This window comes from Electrona antarctica (genome assembly GCF_951216825.1).
Source record: "Electrona antarctica genome assembly, chromosome: 9".
Taxonomy (NCBI): Eukaryota; Metazoa; Chordata; class Actinopteri; order Myctophiformes; family Myctophidae; genus Electrona; species Electrona antarctica.
Window position 1 is genome coordinate 38,355,208 of NC_136790.1, and position 16,383 is coordinate 38,371,590.

General features: G+C 44.2%; 1 protein-coding gene across 1 annotated transcript in view; it reads left to right on the top strand.

Moving 5' to 3' along the window:
- Positions 1 to 703: 703 nt before the first annotated feature.
- angpt4 (angiopoietin 4) overlaps positions 704 to 16,383 on the top strand; it is a gene marked incomplete at both ends in the record, with an annotated part of 83,556 nt that continues 67,876 nt past the window's right edge. The window contains one exon of the mRNA XM_079510711.1: positions 704 to 1,123. Coding sequence (XP_079366837.1) covers positions 704 to 1,123 — 420 coding nt within the window. The remainder of the gene's footprint in view (positions 1,124 to 16,383) is intronic.

The following is a 16,383-nucleotide window of genomic DNA, read 5'->3' on the forward strand; positions in this document are numbered from 1 at the left end:
TTTTTATCACATGTATTTATTTATTTTTGTTTTGTTTTATTTCTTTGACTTCTTCACTTTGCGGGATATATTGGACATCAGAATAGCCCTTTACCTCTGTCTCCCTCTCTCATATTCTCTCTGCTCCATCTATCTCTCTGTCTCCCTTCCACATCTGCTGCTTCTGTCTCTCACCGACCAACTCAGCCATCCAAAGTGCGTCTGCACTCTGGTGTCGCAGCGTGTCTGCAATTAGGACCAGAGGGACTTCAGAGGGAACTCTACAAAGAGCACAGGGACCCCATCCAAGAATTATACAGTTCGAAGGAACTACGAGATTCAGGAAGAAAACATACCATCGTCTCTCTCTCTCTCTCACCGTCCCTACCAGAGGTAAAATGTTTGTCCTCTGTACATGAGAGTGAGGGAGGGCACAGGGGAGAGTCATTTCAGCGCAAGACCACCGGTGTTGCAGACTGGCAGGTGTTTCTGCCCAGGTCTGACTTTCATTGGAAGAGGGAGATCGCTCTCCATTCAGGAGAGCCTGAAACTCAGCAGAGCGTCCCAGAGACTGTGGATTGAACTGCAAAAAAAACACAGTATATCAACACTGCCTCCTGCGTCACTCTGAGCTCCCCTAATTCACCCAAATGTGAATTAGGGTCAGAGTGAGTAAATTAACTTCTACCCGAACCTCTGCGAAGGACGTCTCAGACAAAGAACCATGACACGCTTTCAAGTCAGCAACGGGTTTCTTCTGCTCCTGGTTCTCCTCCTCGTCGGGACTCTGTCAGATCTCACCGAGGCAGCAGGTGTTTCGAGTGGAGAGCAGAGAGCTGCAGGAGGAGGAGGAGGAGGAGTTGGACGAAGCCAGAGAAGAGGAGGAGGAGGAGGCGCGGAGAAGCGAAGGAGGCTCCACCGCGTCCAGAATGGCCAGTGCAGCTACACCTTCATCCTCCCGGAGCTGGATGGATGCAGTGCGGGAGGGCCGGTGGCGGGGCCGTACGGCGGCGGTGGCGGGCCCCGGGGCCCCAGCGTGGTGCAGAGGGACGCGCCACCACCCACCCTGGACAGCGAGTGGTCTGCTCAGAAGCTGCAGAACCTGGAGACCGCCATGGAGAACAACACGCAGTGGCTGCACAAGGTAGGGACAGAGACCATGGTTGACCCAGTGGTTCTCAAACGTTTTCAGGTCAAGGACCTGTAAGTTGATATGTATTCGGCCACGGACTTCCCCAGGGGACCCCCAGAATAGAATATTTGTGTTTAAAAAAGATCAGAATTATTCAAGAGTTTCCAAACATTTTCAAGGTTTGTGTGAAAAAAAATGTTTTTTCTAAATTATTCAAACATTATTCAATATTTTTCAGAATGTTTCAAAAATAGCAGCAAGCTCACAGTGACGCACTGTGAGCTTGTACTGTAGATCTGCAATTTTTTAATGGCCAAAGTATAGATAAAGTGGTATTGTATACAAATTTAGCTGGGGACTCCCTGGAAGCTGTCCCCAGACTGCACTTTGAGAATCACTGATGTGATGTAGGCCAAATAGAAACAATGTGCGGCTTTATCTAAGAAGCAAAGTATGATAGTGTCATGTGTGGGTGTGGTGGTTGTCTGCGGTAGAATCCACAGTGTTTTGTCAGCATTGTGGAAATATTGTGTGCGTGTGGCTGTGGCATTCATGCCTGTGTCAATATCATGGAGGTACTGTTTTGATCTCCTGTGCACTGTTGGTGGTAGTCGTGTGTGTGCGTACGTGTGTGCGTGCGTGCCGTGCGTGTGTGCATGAGTGCGTGCGTGCGTGCGTGCGTGCGTGCGTGCGTGCGTGCGTGCGTGCGTGCGTGCGTGCGCGTGCGTGCGTGCGTGCGCGGACTCGCGTATGCATGCGTGTGTGTGTGTGCGTTTGTGTGTGATTTCTGTACTGTTATGTGTGCAGTCATGTGTTGGAGCAGCTGTGTGTGGTAAGGTATTAAGACTTGGTAAGGACTCTGAGTGAGGTCATGAATGGGATGCACCCATGCAGGATACACTTAATTGCATTCCAGTAAAGTAAGTTCCTCCTCGGTAGATGATTAACTCACATTTATCACTTGATAATACTCAATTTTATTTTATTGTGTCAGTTGTTCCCTTTATCTCTTTTTTTTCCAGTTCCTAAACAGGATTAGATTCAAACTTGTTTTGTTTTAGTTGGATCCTTAAACACTGAGTCAGTCAATAGGTGTATGTCGTGTCCTGCCTAAAGTATCAGGAAGAGAATGCAGCTTATACTGTACTTACCCCAGTAGATGTGCTGACGACGGTTAACGCTTTGTTGTTGTTGACTATTATTATAAACACATTCAGTTTCAGCCTTCATTCCAGGGAATCGGCTAAATGCCTCAACATGTGCTAACAATACAGTTATTCAGTTCACATGGGCTGGGCTGTGGAGATCTAGTGACACTGGCTGCAGTGAAATAAATGCTTTCAAACTGGTCCGCCCAATGCGCCCATATACAAAACGCTTTCTTCAGCTGCTGTCATTTAAGCATTCACTCACTTCGCTACCAGACAATACACAGAACCCAGTGGAGTGGTGTTTCTCAGCAGGTGATGTGAGTCTATGAAATCCAATTAGGAAAAGCAAAACATTTTGAGAAGGAATCGGCCAGCTTCAACTTAGCATTCATCATCATTATTCGCATGTGGCAGACAAATGAGAGATGCAGTCAAGCTTGAATGATGATTCCGTTTTTAGAAATGTGCAGTAAAGTGTCTAATGTTTTCCTCATATGAACTGCATACCAGTGGTAATGATTTTCTGACTCTGACACTAATGTAAGCCATCAGTAGCTAAAGACATGGCCTGCAGTCATTTCATCCTTAACAAACAGGGGGAAATGACTGCAAATTTGGACTCTGTGATGGCTGAAGTATTAATGACTTTTATGAGATTAGATTTCACTGATACATTATACAGTTCCGAATGCATTCCAATGCAAATGGACCGCGTAAGAATTTAATTATTTCTGCTGCCCACCAAAGTCGATCCGACATGGGAAGTCCTTTTTTTCCCCTCCTCTTGGCTGTATGAAGAGAGAAAGACGAATGAGGGATTAAATAACTTTGAAAGACTGCAATCAGGAGTCAGAACGGCGTTTCAGTGAGATTAGACCATTGGGAATTTAGCAGGTGGACGATGGGTATGGTGTGTGTGTGTGTGTGTGTGCGTGCGTGCGTGCGTGCGTGCGTGCGTGCGTGCGTGCGTGCGTGCGTGCGTGCGTGCGTGCGTGCGTGCGTGCGTGCGAAAGAGAGAGAGAGAGAGAGAGAGAGAGAGAGAGAGAGAGAGAGAGAGCATACTGTACAAACTTCTTCACAGTATAAATGATTCTGGCTCTCAGTCTTCTGATTGTACTTCAGCCCAGTGACTTAGTTAGCGGTTTGATTGCTCAACAGCATTGATGACATCAAACAGGCTTTGATGTACAACTCACTGATATGTGCATGCATGCGGGACAGGACCTTGTTGTCATGATGTTGTCATCGTTATGTTCTCTGTTGGCCCCCCCACTGCCCCAACATCAACACATGCTTTTTTTCAAATTCACTCAGATTTAATTCAATTACCGGTAAGTTAAAAGCCAAATACATCTTCCCTCTGACCTTTTTAAAGCAAATCTGCGCCTTGTGTTTGCCAGGGTTCGTAAAAATGTTCTTAGCTTTATGCTCATTTCTCACGTTATACTTGCACCTGATTCATAGAAAGCCTTTAGAGTTGCATAACATCTCTGTTGGGTGGAAACCTCATACTGTATGTCAAAACTTGTTACTTTTCAGGATTCAATTAGCAAATGTAGCAGGTATACAAGCTCTAAGTGCATTGCTTTACACACACACACACACACACACACACACACACACACACACACACACACACACACACACACACACACACACACACACACACACACACACACACACACACATGTACACACATACATAGACACATACATGGAGACTCTCTTTAAGGAAGTGTCTCTGTAAACTGCAGTAAGTGAGGCAGTTAACAGAGGTTGTTTAGTTTTCTGCCAAATGACTGACTTCAAATGAACCGCGCCTATTTCCCTGACACTCCATGAGAGTGAGAGAGAGGGGGAAGAGAACAAATTGAGTGAGAGAATAGAGAGTTGTGAGAGGCAGGGAGAGGAGAGGACAGACATGGAATGAGTTAAAGTACTTGAATATCACATTATCAGATAAAATACAAATTAATAATAAAACCACCACATAACTTTAAAATTATCGTCTGCAGGATCTGTGCTTGTTGAATGCTGTTTGACAGCCAATCAAACACACATTCCTAAACATTCACCAGCTAGCTGAGCAAGCAATTGGTGAATCATTGTTTGAAATGGTTTTAAAAAAAAGCTGCACTTTTATAATGGCTATCAGGTAGCGAGGTAGCCTATTATTAGCATATTTATGTTATTAAAGTATACATGTTTGCCATAATGTATGCCATTCTTTTCCTTTCGGCTTTTCCCTTCAGGGGTCGCCACAGCGAATCATCTGCCTCCATCTCACGCTGTCCTTTGCCTCCTCTTCTCTCACACCAACTAACTTCATGTCCTCTTTCACTACATCCATAAACTCTTTGGTCTTCCTCTGTCTAGGCCTCCTGCCTGACAGTTCCAACCTCAACATCCTTCTACCGATATACTCACTATCCCTCCTCTGTACGTGTCCAAACCATCTCAGTCTGGCCTCTCTGGCTTTATCTCCAAAACATGACATGCGCTGTCCCTCTGATGTACTCGTTCCTGATCCTATCCAGGAACTCCCAGAGAGAACCTCAACATTTTAGTCTCTGCTACCTCCAGCTTTTTTAATAGCGGTTTATACTGTATGTGACCATACCATTAACATCCTATATAAGGCAAGATTTTCAAATTTTCATGATGCTTTATGTAGCATGTGCATGTCACCTATAGGGGGTTTTCATGACTCTAAATCCATTTCAAGGATTAGTTTTGCACAATAAACACTCTAAAAACGGCCACAGCCACTTGCCCAAATTCCCCAAAATGTGCTGACCTCGTCACATTTGTGATGATTGCAATGGCCGTTTTTAGCCCAAGGAGTGGTTTTTGTGCAAAACTAATGCTTGGAATGGATTCAGAATCATGAAAACCCCCTAGTTTGACATGTCACATGCTACTTAAAGCATAATGAAAATTATGAAGCCTTATATGTCAATATAACTAATTAAAAAAAATGCTCAATACCGACAGCCGGTCAGCAAGTGGATTCATGAATGTATGTATAGACAATATTTTAGGCCAATACAAAAAACTATATACCAAATGTCCCACCCCACAGCCCCTCATACAATACCACAGTTCCTCTCTTGGCACCCTATCGCTTTCTCCAGATCTACAAAAACACAATGCAGCTCCTTCTGACCTTCTCTGAACTTCTCTGTCAACATCCTCAAAGCAAATATTGCATCTGTAGTATACTCTTCCTTGGCATCAAACCATACTGCTGCTCAAAAATGCTTACCTCTGCCCTTAGTCTAGCTTCCACTACTCTTTCCCATAACTTCATTGTATGGCTCATCAGCTTTATTCCTCTGTAGTTTCCACAACTCTGTACGTCACCCTTGTTCTTAAAATTCGGCACCAGCACACCTCTCATCCATTCCTCAGGAATCCTCTCATTCTCTAAGATCCTGTTGAACGACATATTGTCAAACCCACCTCTGTCCCACCTCTTCTTAGCTAGCCTCTGTACCAGGCTTTCATTTACGTCAGCACAAAAAATGAAAGCCTTGAGGAACACAATGGCCGCTCTGGGCTAGAAGTGGGAGTCAACCCTTCCGGGTGGGCGTTGCTCCAAATGATGTGACGTAGCGCTGCACTGGGGGGGAGAGGAGGGGTGACTGACAGATCGGTAAGATCCAATCAGGGTGTGCGCAAATCTCTGCCGCGACCTGCCTCTCTAGACCAGAAACCTAACACATTAGCTCAGGCTACTTCTTAGCTAGCCCCGTTCTCTGTACACTATCCTGCACTTCCTACTTTCCTTCCAGATACTGTAATATTTTGAGAATAATATAAACCAATAAAAGTAGAATGCATGCTATTGTGGCTGATTTAGACAATTTCACTGGTATATCAGGAACTGAAGCTTACAAGCTTGCCCTTGTGTAACTCTGGATACGCATGTCTGCTAGCTAAGTGATTAAAATAGTATAGTACAAAAGCATGTTTAATATCATACACAGTAGACCACATCACGTTGAAATAAAGGCAAAAGTATTGACAAAAAAGTTGACCCAGTTGTAGAAACATCGGGGCTCCCTCATCCTTTACATTCATACATCAAACGACCGCTAAGCCGATGGCGGTGACAGCACTAATAACAGTTAATAGCAACAGCCAAACGATGGCCCATTATCTCCTACTCAGGACTGCACTCCAAAAACAAACACCCTCTCCATTCTCCCATTTATATGCAATTGGGCGCTAATTGTGTCATTTTAAAGAATTGTCAGTGCAAAAGTTAGAAATGTTAGTTTTTTTGTTATAAAGTGTACATTATTTGTATAGCATGTTATATTTCACAGTGCTGCTTACTGTAACAGTGATGGAAACATGCAATGCAATGTTGTCTACAGCCTTCTACTATACTTTAAGGAGGAAGACCCTGCACTCTCTCATATCTTCTCGCAAAAATCTTCAACGATAATAGCAAAGCTTTACTTTATTTTTAGATGGATACTGTAGAAGTCCTGCATAGTTTAATACAGTTTTACCCTTTTACAAGAAAACAGGATACTCAAGGTTCAAATGTATAGGTACCTAAATGAGTTTGTATGAGGAACGAGGGGGCTGTCTCCCTCTGGAAGAGGAGAGTCAAGTTCATTCTTTAAAATTCAAGAATAGAAGATTTGTTTGAAGCTGTTTAAAAGCTTCTTCTGACTCAGCACCGTTCAATTTGCATAGGGTGGGGAACAGTTATCATCTCTCGTTGTCATCAAGGGTGTCCTCAGCGGCAATATCGGAACCAAAATGTCCCGACCAAGCATTGAGAGTCGGGAGAGAGAATGTGTTCTTATGAAAATACGGACCGGTAAATGTACTCATGACATAAGACAGGGGTTCTCAACGTTTTTGGCCGGGGACCCCCGGAAATGCTTTGGCAATGTCTCGGGACCCCCGCCCCGCCCCCTCCCGACCCCCAATATAAATTGACTGCTACAATAACCTTAAACCATTTTGGGCGGGAACCCCTTTTGGTGTTTTAAGCATTGTTATAATTTAGCTATTTAAAAATAGCAGATCTACAAGCTCATAGCGCGCCACCGAGTGGCGCGCTATGAACTTGTAGGTCTGCTATTTTTGAAAAATCGTGAAAATATTTTTTTTTCTTTTTTTTTTAAAAAATATTTTGGGGACCCCCCAAAATAATTTGGCGACCCCCCGAGGGGTCGCGACCCACGGGTTGAGAACCCCTGGCATAAGACACTGAATCACTGTGGGCAATATGGTAATGCAGTGCTTTTGGTAATGCCCTGAATTCCTCAATCTGTTTTTACATGCAACGTTCATTGTTCCACAGGGAACACGTTCATACGTTCTAGTCACTGAGTTTTCTCTCCGTTTATTTCCCTGCTGGGAACAATGATCAGGAATCATTAACGGCCATGGGAGGAAGTGCTGGGAATGTTTTGGGAATGGTTTTCTCTCTGTTTAGCTTTGCGTTGTGGTGAGCTCAGGGGGGCATGTGTTAAGGGCGTGTGTTTAATTGCATCATAAAAAAGCACTGTAGCATGCAGCCTGAGTCGCTGCTGGTTTATGATGCCATAAGCCGTGTCCTTTTAATGGGATTCGGCTTTGATATGATTTGGTCAAACACGCTGGATAGTGACACGAGTGACAGCAGTATCGCTGCGTTACTACGTATGTTATGTGGTGGATGACATGAGCGAATAACTACTTGAACCCAGCATCCCCCTTGAAAAGGAGTTGCTGCAATTCAAGGGACTTATCCCCTAGTGAAATTTAAAAATAAATCGTAAAAGAAGAGATTTGGTGAAATAAGTTTCAACTCAGGTCTAGAGAGAGGTTTAGAGAGAGTTTAAGTGGTTAATGCCTTAAGCTAGAGTTCACGTGGTTAAGAGGACTTTAAAGGGATTGTGATGTCACTGTTTTCACTGTTTTGCTTGTTTTCATTGCAGCTCAAAAGGCTCCCAAACCCCAGAGAAAACTCCAGACCACAGAAAATCCACTGAATGTTCAAAGTTCAGGTTTTTTGGGTGAAATTGAGGTCCTAAAACCTAAAAGAGAAACGAAAAATTAAAAGAAATGAAAATGAATGTCATGAAACCTAATGACCATAGATTAGTTTGAGAAATCATGCTGAAAATCCCTGAAAATAACAGGCAATATATGGCTGAAGCCAATCGGAATGGAATCTGAAGAATCTGAGGAAAAAGTGGGTTTTAAAGAAAACAAACTTGAATTTGCTAGTCATGCCACGTGCAACTTGTAGATGAGTTATTTTTGGTAACGCTGCAGCTGCTATGTGACTGCATGCGGCTGGGTTGTCGGCTCTGCTTTGCGGGGGTTTTAACTGCCTCGTAAAAGAGCAAACAAAATGGACCTCCTTGGCTTCACGGGCTTTCCTTTCTAGTGGGAGCCAGGTCGTCCTTCCATATCACTGCTGCTGATTACTGCCCTGTTATCAACGCACGGCATCTCTGACTGCTGCTGCACACACTTCAAACGAAACCTCCCAGAGACACACACAGAGAGAGAGAGAGAGAGAGAGAGAGAGAGAGAGAGAGAGAGAGTGGTGGCAGAGAGAGAGGGGGGGAGGGAGAGGGGGAGGGAGAGAGAGAGAGAGAGAGAGAGACAGAGTGGTGGCAGGGGAAAATGCTTCCTTCACAAACTGGAGAGGAAAAAAGGGGGAGAGAACGGTAAGCAGGGGGAGAAAGATGGAGGCATATGGGGGAACGTAAGAGAAGATAATAAGGTAAAGGATCAGGGAAAATGAACAAGTTGCCAGAGAGAACAGAACGTCACATTGCAGTGCTGAATTATGTTAAAACAGCGTGAATGTGGAAGTAGAGCTGGATCTTTATATTGCTAACAGCCCAAATTTGCTATTCCTCATTAGCTCTTTAATAGGTCATCGCACCAACCTTGATATTTGACCTTCAAGTTGATGATGATGTAATGTATTGGAGTGAACACAGTGACACACGCATGCACATCGCACGCACATCGCACGCATCATACAACACACACATCAATAGTTTTTATGATTTATTGAAATTGCACTATAAATCAAGTGTGGGATCATATGAGCCTTGTGCTCATGCACAGTACACAGCAATGAAATATGCTTTCCCTTTGGCAGAATGGACAGATATCACTGACTGATGGAATGATAACAAAAGTCGCCTGCTCCTTTTGTCAATGGTGGTTTATGTAAGACTTTCCAAGCTGGCTTAACCTTCACACCCACCCCCAGATGGGCCCTGTGAGGAGTCCCTGTATGGCCTCTCACTTTATCTTTGTTTAAAACTTTTACACAGGCCCTAGCTGTACAAACTCTTTCTCCCCTCTGGGTGTAAACGCTTCCCTTCCAGGGGCCTCAACCATACAAACCCCACACTGTTCATGTTAGTGATGTTGGGAGATATTCCCAATCATGGGGAAAAGGCTCATTGACAAAGGCCTTGTGAGAGGAGAGACAAAGCAGGATAAACTCGAGTCATCCTACTGGTAAGGTGCGCCAGGCCTCAAAGAACTTGGAATGGTAGTAGTAGTAGTCTCCTACCAACCATTCCATTGTGTACACTGTCCTGTATTAGGAGAATAGAGCTGGCACATCGACTGGAGGGTAATCAGGGTATAGGTGGAGGACCATGGAGGACTGGAGGGTATAGGTGCAGGACCATCGACTGGAGGGTATAGGTGCAGGTCCATCGACTGGAGGGTATAGGTGGAGGACCATTGACTGGAGGGTATAGGGGCAGGACCATGGACTGGAGGGTATAGGTGCAGGACCATCGACTGGAGGGTATAGGGGCAGGACCATTGACTGGAGGGTATAGGGGCAGGACCATTGACTGGAGGGTATAGGGGCAGGACCATTGACTGGAGGGTATAGGGGCAGGACCATTGACTGGAGGGTATAGGGGCAGGACCATTGACTGGAGGGTATAGGTGCAGGACCATTGACTGGAGGGTATAGGGGCAGGACCATTGACTGGAGGGTATAGGTGCAGGACCATCGACTGGAGGGTATAGGGGCAGGACCATCGACTGGAGGGTACAGGTGCAGGACCATGCACACGGTGGCGTACTGGCTCACGGACAGTCAAAAGCTTTATTGCGTGATTCACGTTTTGACTAAAAGGTCTTCAGAATTAAGCATATAGGACAACACAACACTCCTCAATGTCAAACACCTGTCCATGCTTTAATTGGCTGCACTGCTTGCGCACACAGGTGCAGTCAATGTGTTCAGAGTGCCCGGTCTTTCTCGAGTACAAATGGGCTTTTTACAAGACTGAATCATGCACACAACATGCAAAATGCAGCCTAGGAAATACTAAATAAATACAATACAATGAAAGTAATTTAGTAACAGGAAGTGATGTATTTTGCATCACAGTACTTTCGGTTGAAATGTTGCGCAATACGTGTCATGGAGTTTTATATTAACTGTAGATTGTGCAAGTGCATTAACGGTGAGGAAAGCAGCTATCATCCTTCGCATAATTTGCATAATCTTTGTGTAAAATGTGGAGTCATTCTGAGCTTGTGTGTGCTGTGAGACCCAGAGCAAAGCTGACTTAACTCCATGGCCATCCTCTCGGATTAGTGTAGCTTGATGTTTGGTATATGTAGCAGCAAGATGCTAGCAACTCTGGAGCTAATATTCTATGTAGGCCCAATTAGGTAGGCTAAGAGACAAATGTGGGCCTACTGTAAGTCTAAAATAGTTCAACTGTTTGGTTTTTTTACATCAAAGTGTTTTAATGATTTTTCAATAAAGGAATACAAAATACACATGACTTACATGAAAGAAAAAGACACAAAAAAACAAAAACAAAACACAACTAAGCAGTCAAAAGCTATGCTAAATGGACAACACCCCTCCACATTCTGTTGTTGACACGACTACTGATCAGATACATAACATGATTCCAGATGATTCCAAAATGCCTTATTGACACATTTTATAGCTGAGAATAGTTGTCAAAGAGTGGACGATTGCACAACTACAAACATTATCATTCTGATAATTGAGATTATACTGTAGATAAGTTGCTTATATGCCTTTGTTGCTGCTCAGAATGGTGTGCAATGCATGGCCTCTGTGATCAGTTTATGGTTCCTCTGTGAGCCTGGAGGGGATATGATGATGGGTTGTGCAATATTCTGGTTATGTTAAACTTTGGTGAGGATAAAAGGGCAAGGTGCAACAGCTGACCAAATAAGATGTTTGAATTCATTGTCAAGTTTCACAATTACATTGTTGTGACCCATAAAATCATTATTTATGATCACGCTGGATGAATTGTGCAGCCGCACGAGAGGCAAGATCTTTTTTCTTTCTTTTTAGTGTTAGTTTTTTGAAACTGCATCTCTAATACACGGTGCAGGGACACTGTTATTCACCACTTGAAGCACTTGGAGCACTTCACTTGAGAGATGACACAAAGAAACAAAGGGGGCAGAGATGAGAGAGAAAGTGAGAGAGAGAGAAAGAGGGATACCCATTGAAAAAGTATACCCATTGTACTCACACAGACAGTTGCCTTACTTTACTTTTGACATGATGTCCATGACACGTACTCCAACACTGAGAGAGAGAGAGAGAGAGAGAGAGAGAGAGAGAGGGAGAGAGAGAGGGAGGGCGAGATAAAAACAGGCGAGACAGACAAAGAGCTTCAAGGAGGAGACAGAGAGGAAGAATTGTCACCTTTGAGGTTAAGAGTCAGAAGACAAAAAAGGAACTAATCACAGATTAAGTACCGCAAGAATCCAGAACAACAAAGCACTGAGACTTCACTCCATCATGCTCACTGTTATCCACACAGATAAAGGAGAGAGAGAGAGAGAGAGAGAGAGAGAGAGAGAGAGGAAAGGCTTCTCAACTATATCACTGTAAGAGAGGAGAGATAGTGCGTTCGTGTGTACGTACGTGCGTGTGTGCGTGCGTGCGTGCGTGCGTGCGTGCAAACAGGAGAGAGATAGAGAGAGGAAAGAGTTGTCTCCTATTGGACCATGAAAAAGACACCATCAGAGAGAGAGAGAGAGAGACTAGAGTTAGAGAGGCTTGTGTCAGACAGACAGACAGACAGACAGACAGACAGACAGACAGACAGACAGACAGACAGACAGACAGACAGACAGACAGACAGACAGACAGACAGACAGACAGACAGACAGACAGACAGACAGACAGACAGACAGACAGACAGTGATAATGGAACAATTCTACACTACTACTTCACAGAGACCAGCGACACTTCTGCTGCTCCCAGCAGCTGTCTGATGTCTCATCTCTGAGACGTGCGTGCGTGCGTGCGAGACGTACACACGTGCGTACACACACGCACGCACGCACGCACGCACGCACGCACGCACGCACGCACGCACGGACGTACACACACTTGTGCACAAGCACATTGAAGAAGCATAATACACACTTGCACACATGCACCAAGAATGCATGCACATAACGGCACATACGTCGTGCACACATGCTCCTTGATATAAACACACAACCACGTTGTTGGTTCCTTTAAAGCTGAAATCTGTGACTTACCCCAATTTCATTAATTTATTTTAACTGATTTTCAAGGACTGCAAACAAGGTGTGGCAGCAGTTACTCAGCTGTAAACAAGTTCCCACCCTTGTAAACATGGTTTCCTTCATGGATCATTGCTGGACTTTCAAAGTCAACTATGTTTTGCAATGAAAACAGTTACGGTGTTGTTCATTAGATCAACTGTTCCCAAACGTCCCAAACTTTAGCAGGCAGCGATCCCCCCAAAAATAATCATATTTGAACTGGGGACCCCCCACCCTGACAAGCACTTGGAATTGTAGTTGTGGTAGGGATGTAAATAGTTAATCGCTGTTAAGAAATTATTCAGAAATTATTCGTGCAATGAAGCAAAACAAATGCTTGCAATGTATATTCTGAATCATGAAAAATGTATAAAACTTATAGTTTGTTAATGGTACTATCACCTAATTTAGCATTTTTCAATATGTTCCATCACTGGGATTTCTTAGGACTTTTGACATGTTGTTGTTACCAACATATTTATGAAACAAAACCAGTTGAAAGAGTTTCTGTGCTGCATCATGTCTAATAATTTCTCGGACTCACCAGCCTGAGGCTGTTCATCGTCTCGCTCATATTTAGACCAATTGTTTTACTTACCGCATGCGAGCGCGCGTAGGCACACACACACACACACACACACGCACGCACACGCACACGCACACGCACACGCACACGCACACGCACACACACACACACACACACACACATGCGCACGTGCATGCGCGTGCGCGTGCGCATGCACGTGCGAGAGAGAGAGAGCACACTTGCACATGCACATGCACATACATCCCACTCTAATCAGCTGTTGTATTTCCCATTGGTGAGCATGCACAGAGGGTTCATTTGTCAATTACTCTTTCCCAGGGAACCTCAGTTGGCAACAAACCCACAAACAATAACACAACACAATGATCACAACTTTCCCATTACTACCTCTGAGAGACATGCGGTTACAGTAGTAGTACTAATAGTGGTGTGTGTGTGTGTGTGTACATGTGTGTGTGTGTGTGTGTGTGTGTGTGTGTGTGTGTGTGCGTGCGTGCGTGCGTGCGTGCGTGCGTGCGTGCGTGCGTGCGTGCGTGCGTGCGTGCGTGCGTGCGTGCGTGCGTGCGTGCGTGCAAAAACATGAGCCAATATCAGATAGATTAGCTGCAAATTAAGCATGTAATCAGGTTTGTGGCTGTGCGTCCGTGCGTGTCCGTGCGTGGGACCGTGCGTGCATGCATGCATGTATGTGTGCATGTGAAAATGTTTCTATACAATTTTGTATAATATGATTATCCATTTATATGTCTGATTTAAAAAAAGGAGAAGTTCTCTATTAAGCCTCTAGGCTTCTAAACCTCTCCTGCACAATATGGTTACATGTATTATACATTATGATTGTAATAAACAGTGCATGACATTTAAAACCTGATTTATACTGTGTGAGTGCGTGCGTGCGTGCGTGCGTGCGTGCGTGCGTGCGTGCGTGCGTGCGTGCGTGCGTGCGTGCGTGCGTGCGTGCGTGCGTGCGTGCATGCGTGTGTGTGTGCGTGCGTGCGTGCGTGCAATACAATATACAGTAATGACATTTAAAACCCGATTCATACTCCACTGCACGATGGTGTCGCGTCGCCTTGTGAGCTTGTACATCCGTTTGTTTGTGCGTCTGCTGTAGGTCAATAAGAACAGAATTACATCATTACAGTGACTTATAAAGGCCTATTCATACTCCAATTTTAGGTGTTACAGTGACCACCGTGGGTGAGCGGTGAGTCGCTGTCGCTTATCAGTTATCACCGCAATGTGACATCATGTTGTAGTTTTTGGTGGTCACGTTATCACCTAAAACTGGAGTATGAATGAATAGGCCTTTAGACCATACTCACTCTGTGTCTCATTGGTGGGCTATATGGGCAGTTCAGAAACATCGTTCAAGGAGATTCAAAGCTAATACAAACTACAGCCTTTCTTTCTGTTCTACTAATTTGGTTGAAAATGGGTGAAGAACTTTGTTTGGAGTCTTCTGCAAGCCCTGATGATGCCGACCAAAGTCCTTGTTGGAATGGAGTATAGAGCGTCGCAGTCCCACGCCCTACGAGGACCCAGGAAATAATTCCCCGTTCATTTTCCCCATAGACATTTCAAAAAGTATTTATTTAAAGACCTTTTAAGCCTCGTATACAAAGCCAACTGGAGTTGTGACAAATCATGACAACAAACACAATTTTTTGGGCCGAAAAAATAATTAGAAAGAAGAAAAAAACGGCAGGTTACAACACATTTTTTGTGTTGTTTTTCTTTTTTGTAATTATTTGTTCGGCCCAAAATATTGTGTTTGTTGTTATGATTTGTCACAACTCCAGTTGGCTTTGTCCACAGTGTAAACGTCTTTAAATAAATACTTTTTGAAAAGCCTATGGGGAAAATGAACGGAGAATTCACTTCTGGGTCTCTTGTCGTCATGAAAGGGGGCGGGACTGCAACGCTCTAGTCTAGTGCAGCCTTACTCTGTTTGCGTTGTGAAATAAGTAAACCTAACACATTGCTTCTGTGCTGTGCTGTATGTCTCTCCTCTCTACTTTACTCCAATAAACAGATCTCTCTGTGACATTTAATCAAAGATATAGAGGGAGATTTTTGTGCAATTTAACCCATATATCAAAGTCAAAGTGAATTGAGAAGCCAATATAGCTAGTCTGGGAAGCCCCTTTAACCAAGCATAGATGGAGAGCCAACATCAACAATGATATGAAGATATTTAATCACAATTGGGGACAATTGTAGAATGTGAAAGCATTTATATAGCCTAATGCTGACAACTAAATACATGGAGATTTGATCACTATGTGGAATAATGGACCTGCTGTGTTATTGTGGTAAAGACCTGTAATTTAACAGTAAAACACCATCTGACGCACGCACGCACGCACGCACGCACGCACGCACGCACGCACGCACGCACACACACACACGCATACACACACACCATATAATCAATTCTCATAATGGCTAGTGGATACTTATCTTCATCTAGTGACGTGTGTTGCTACGTGTTTATTTGTGTCTGTCTGGTCAGCCAGTCACTGAATGATTGAACTTCATGAACACAATCTACTGATGTGCTGTAAATAATGGGCCTCATTTGGTCACATTAGACAATGAAGCATAATGCTGGGCATGCTAATAAACAGTCATTAGCTAACCTGAATTGTGTGTGTGGTACAGCGTGCGTGTGTGTGTGCGTGCGTGCGTGCGTGCGGGATTGTGTGTGTGTGTGTGTGTGTGTGTGTGTGTGTGTGTGTGTGTGTGTGTGTGTGTGTGTGTGTGTGTGTGTGTGTGTGTGTGTGTGTGCGTGCATGTGTTGTTTGGCAGGTTCCATTAACAGCTGCTAGTAACACATTCTGTCTCAAATGTCAGCTGGAGCTAGTTTAAGGCAGTGTATAAGTGATATTTATTTGTTAAAATACTGTAAGTGTTGAATAGCTGTTCATTCTGATAGTATCCATCGTTATCCACTTGTTTCCAGTGTCCTACGAGGCCTTGCACAAAAAAAA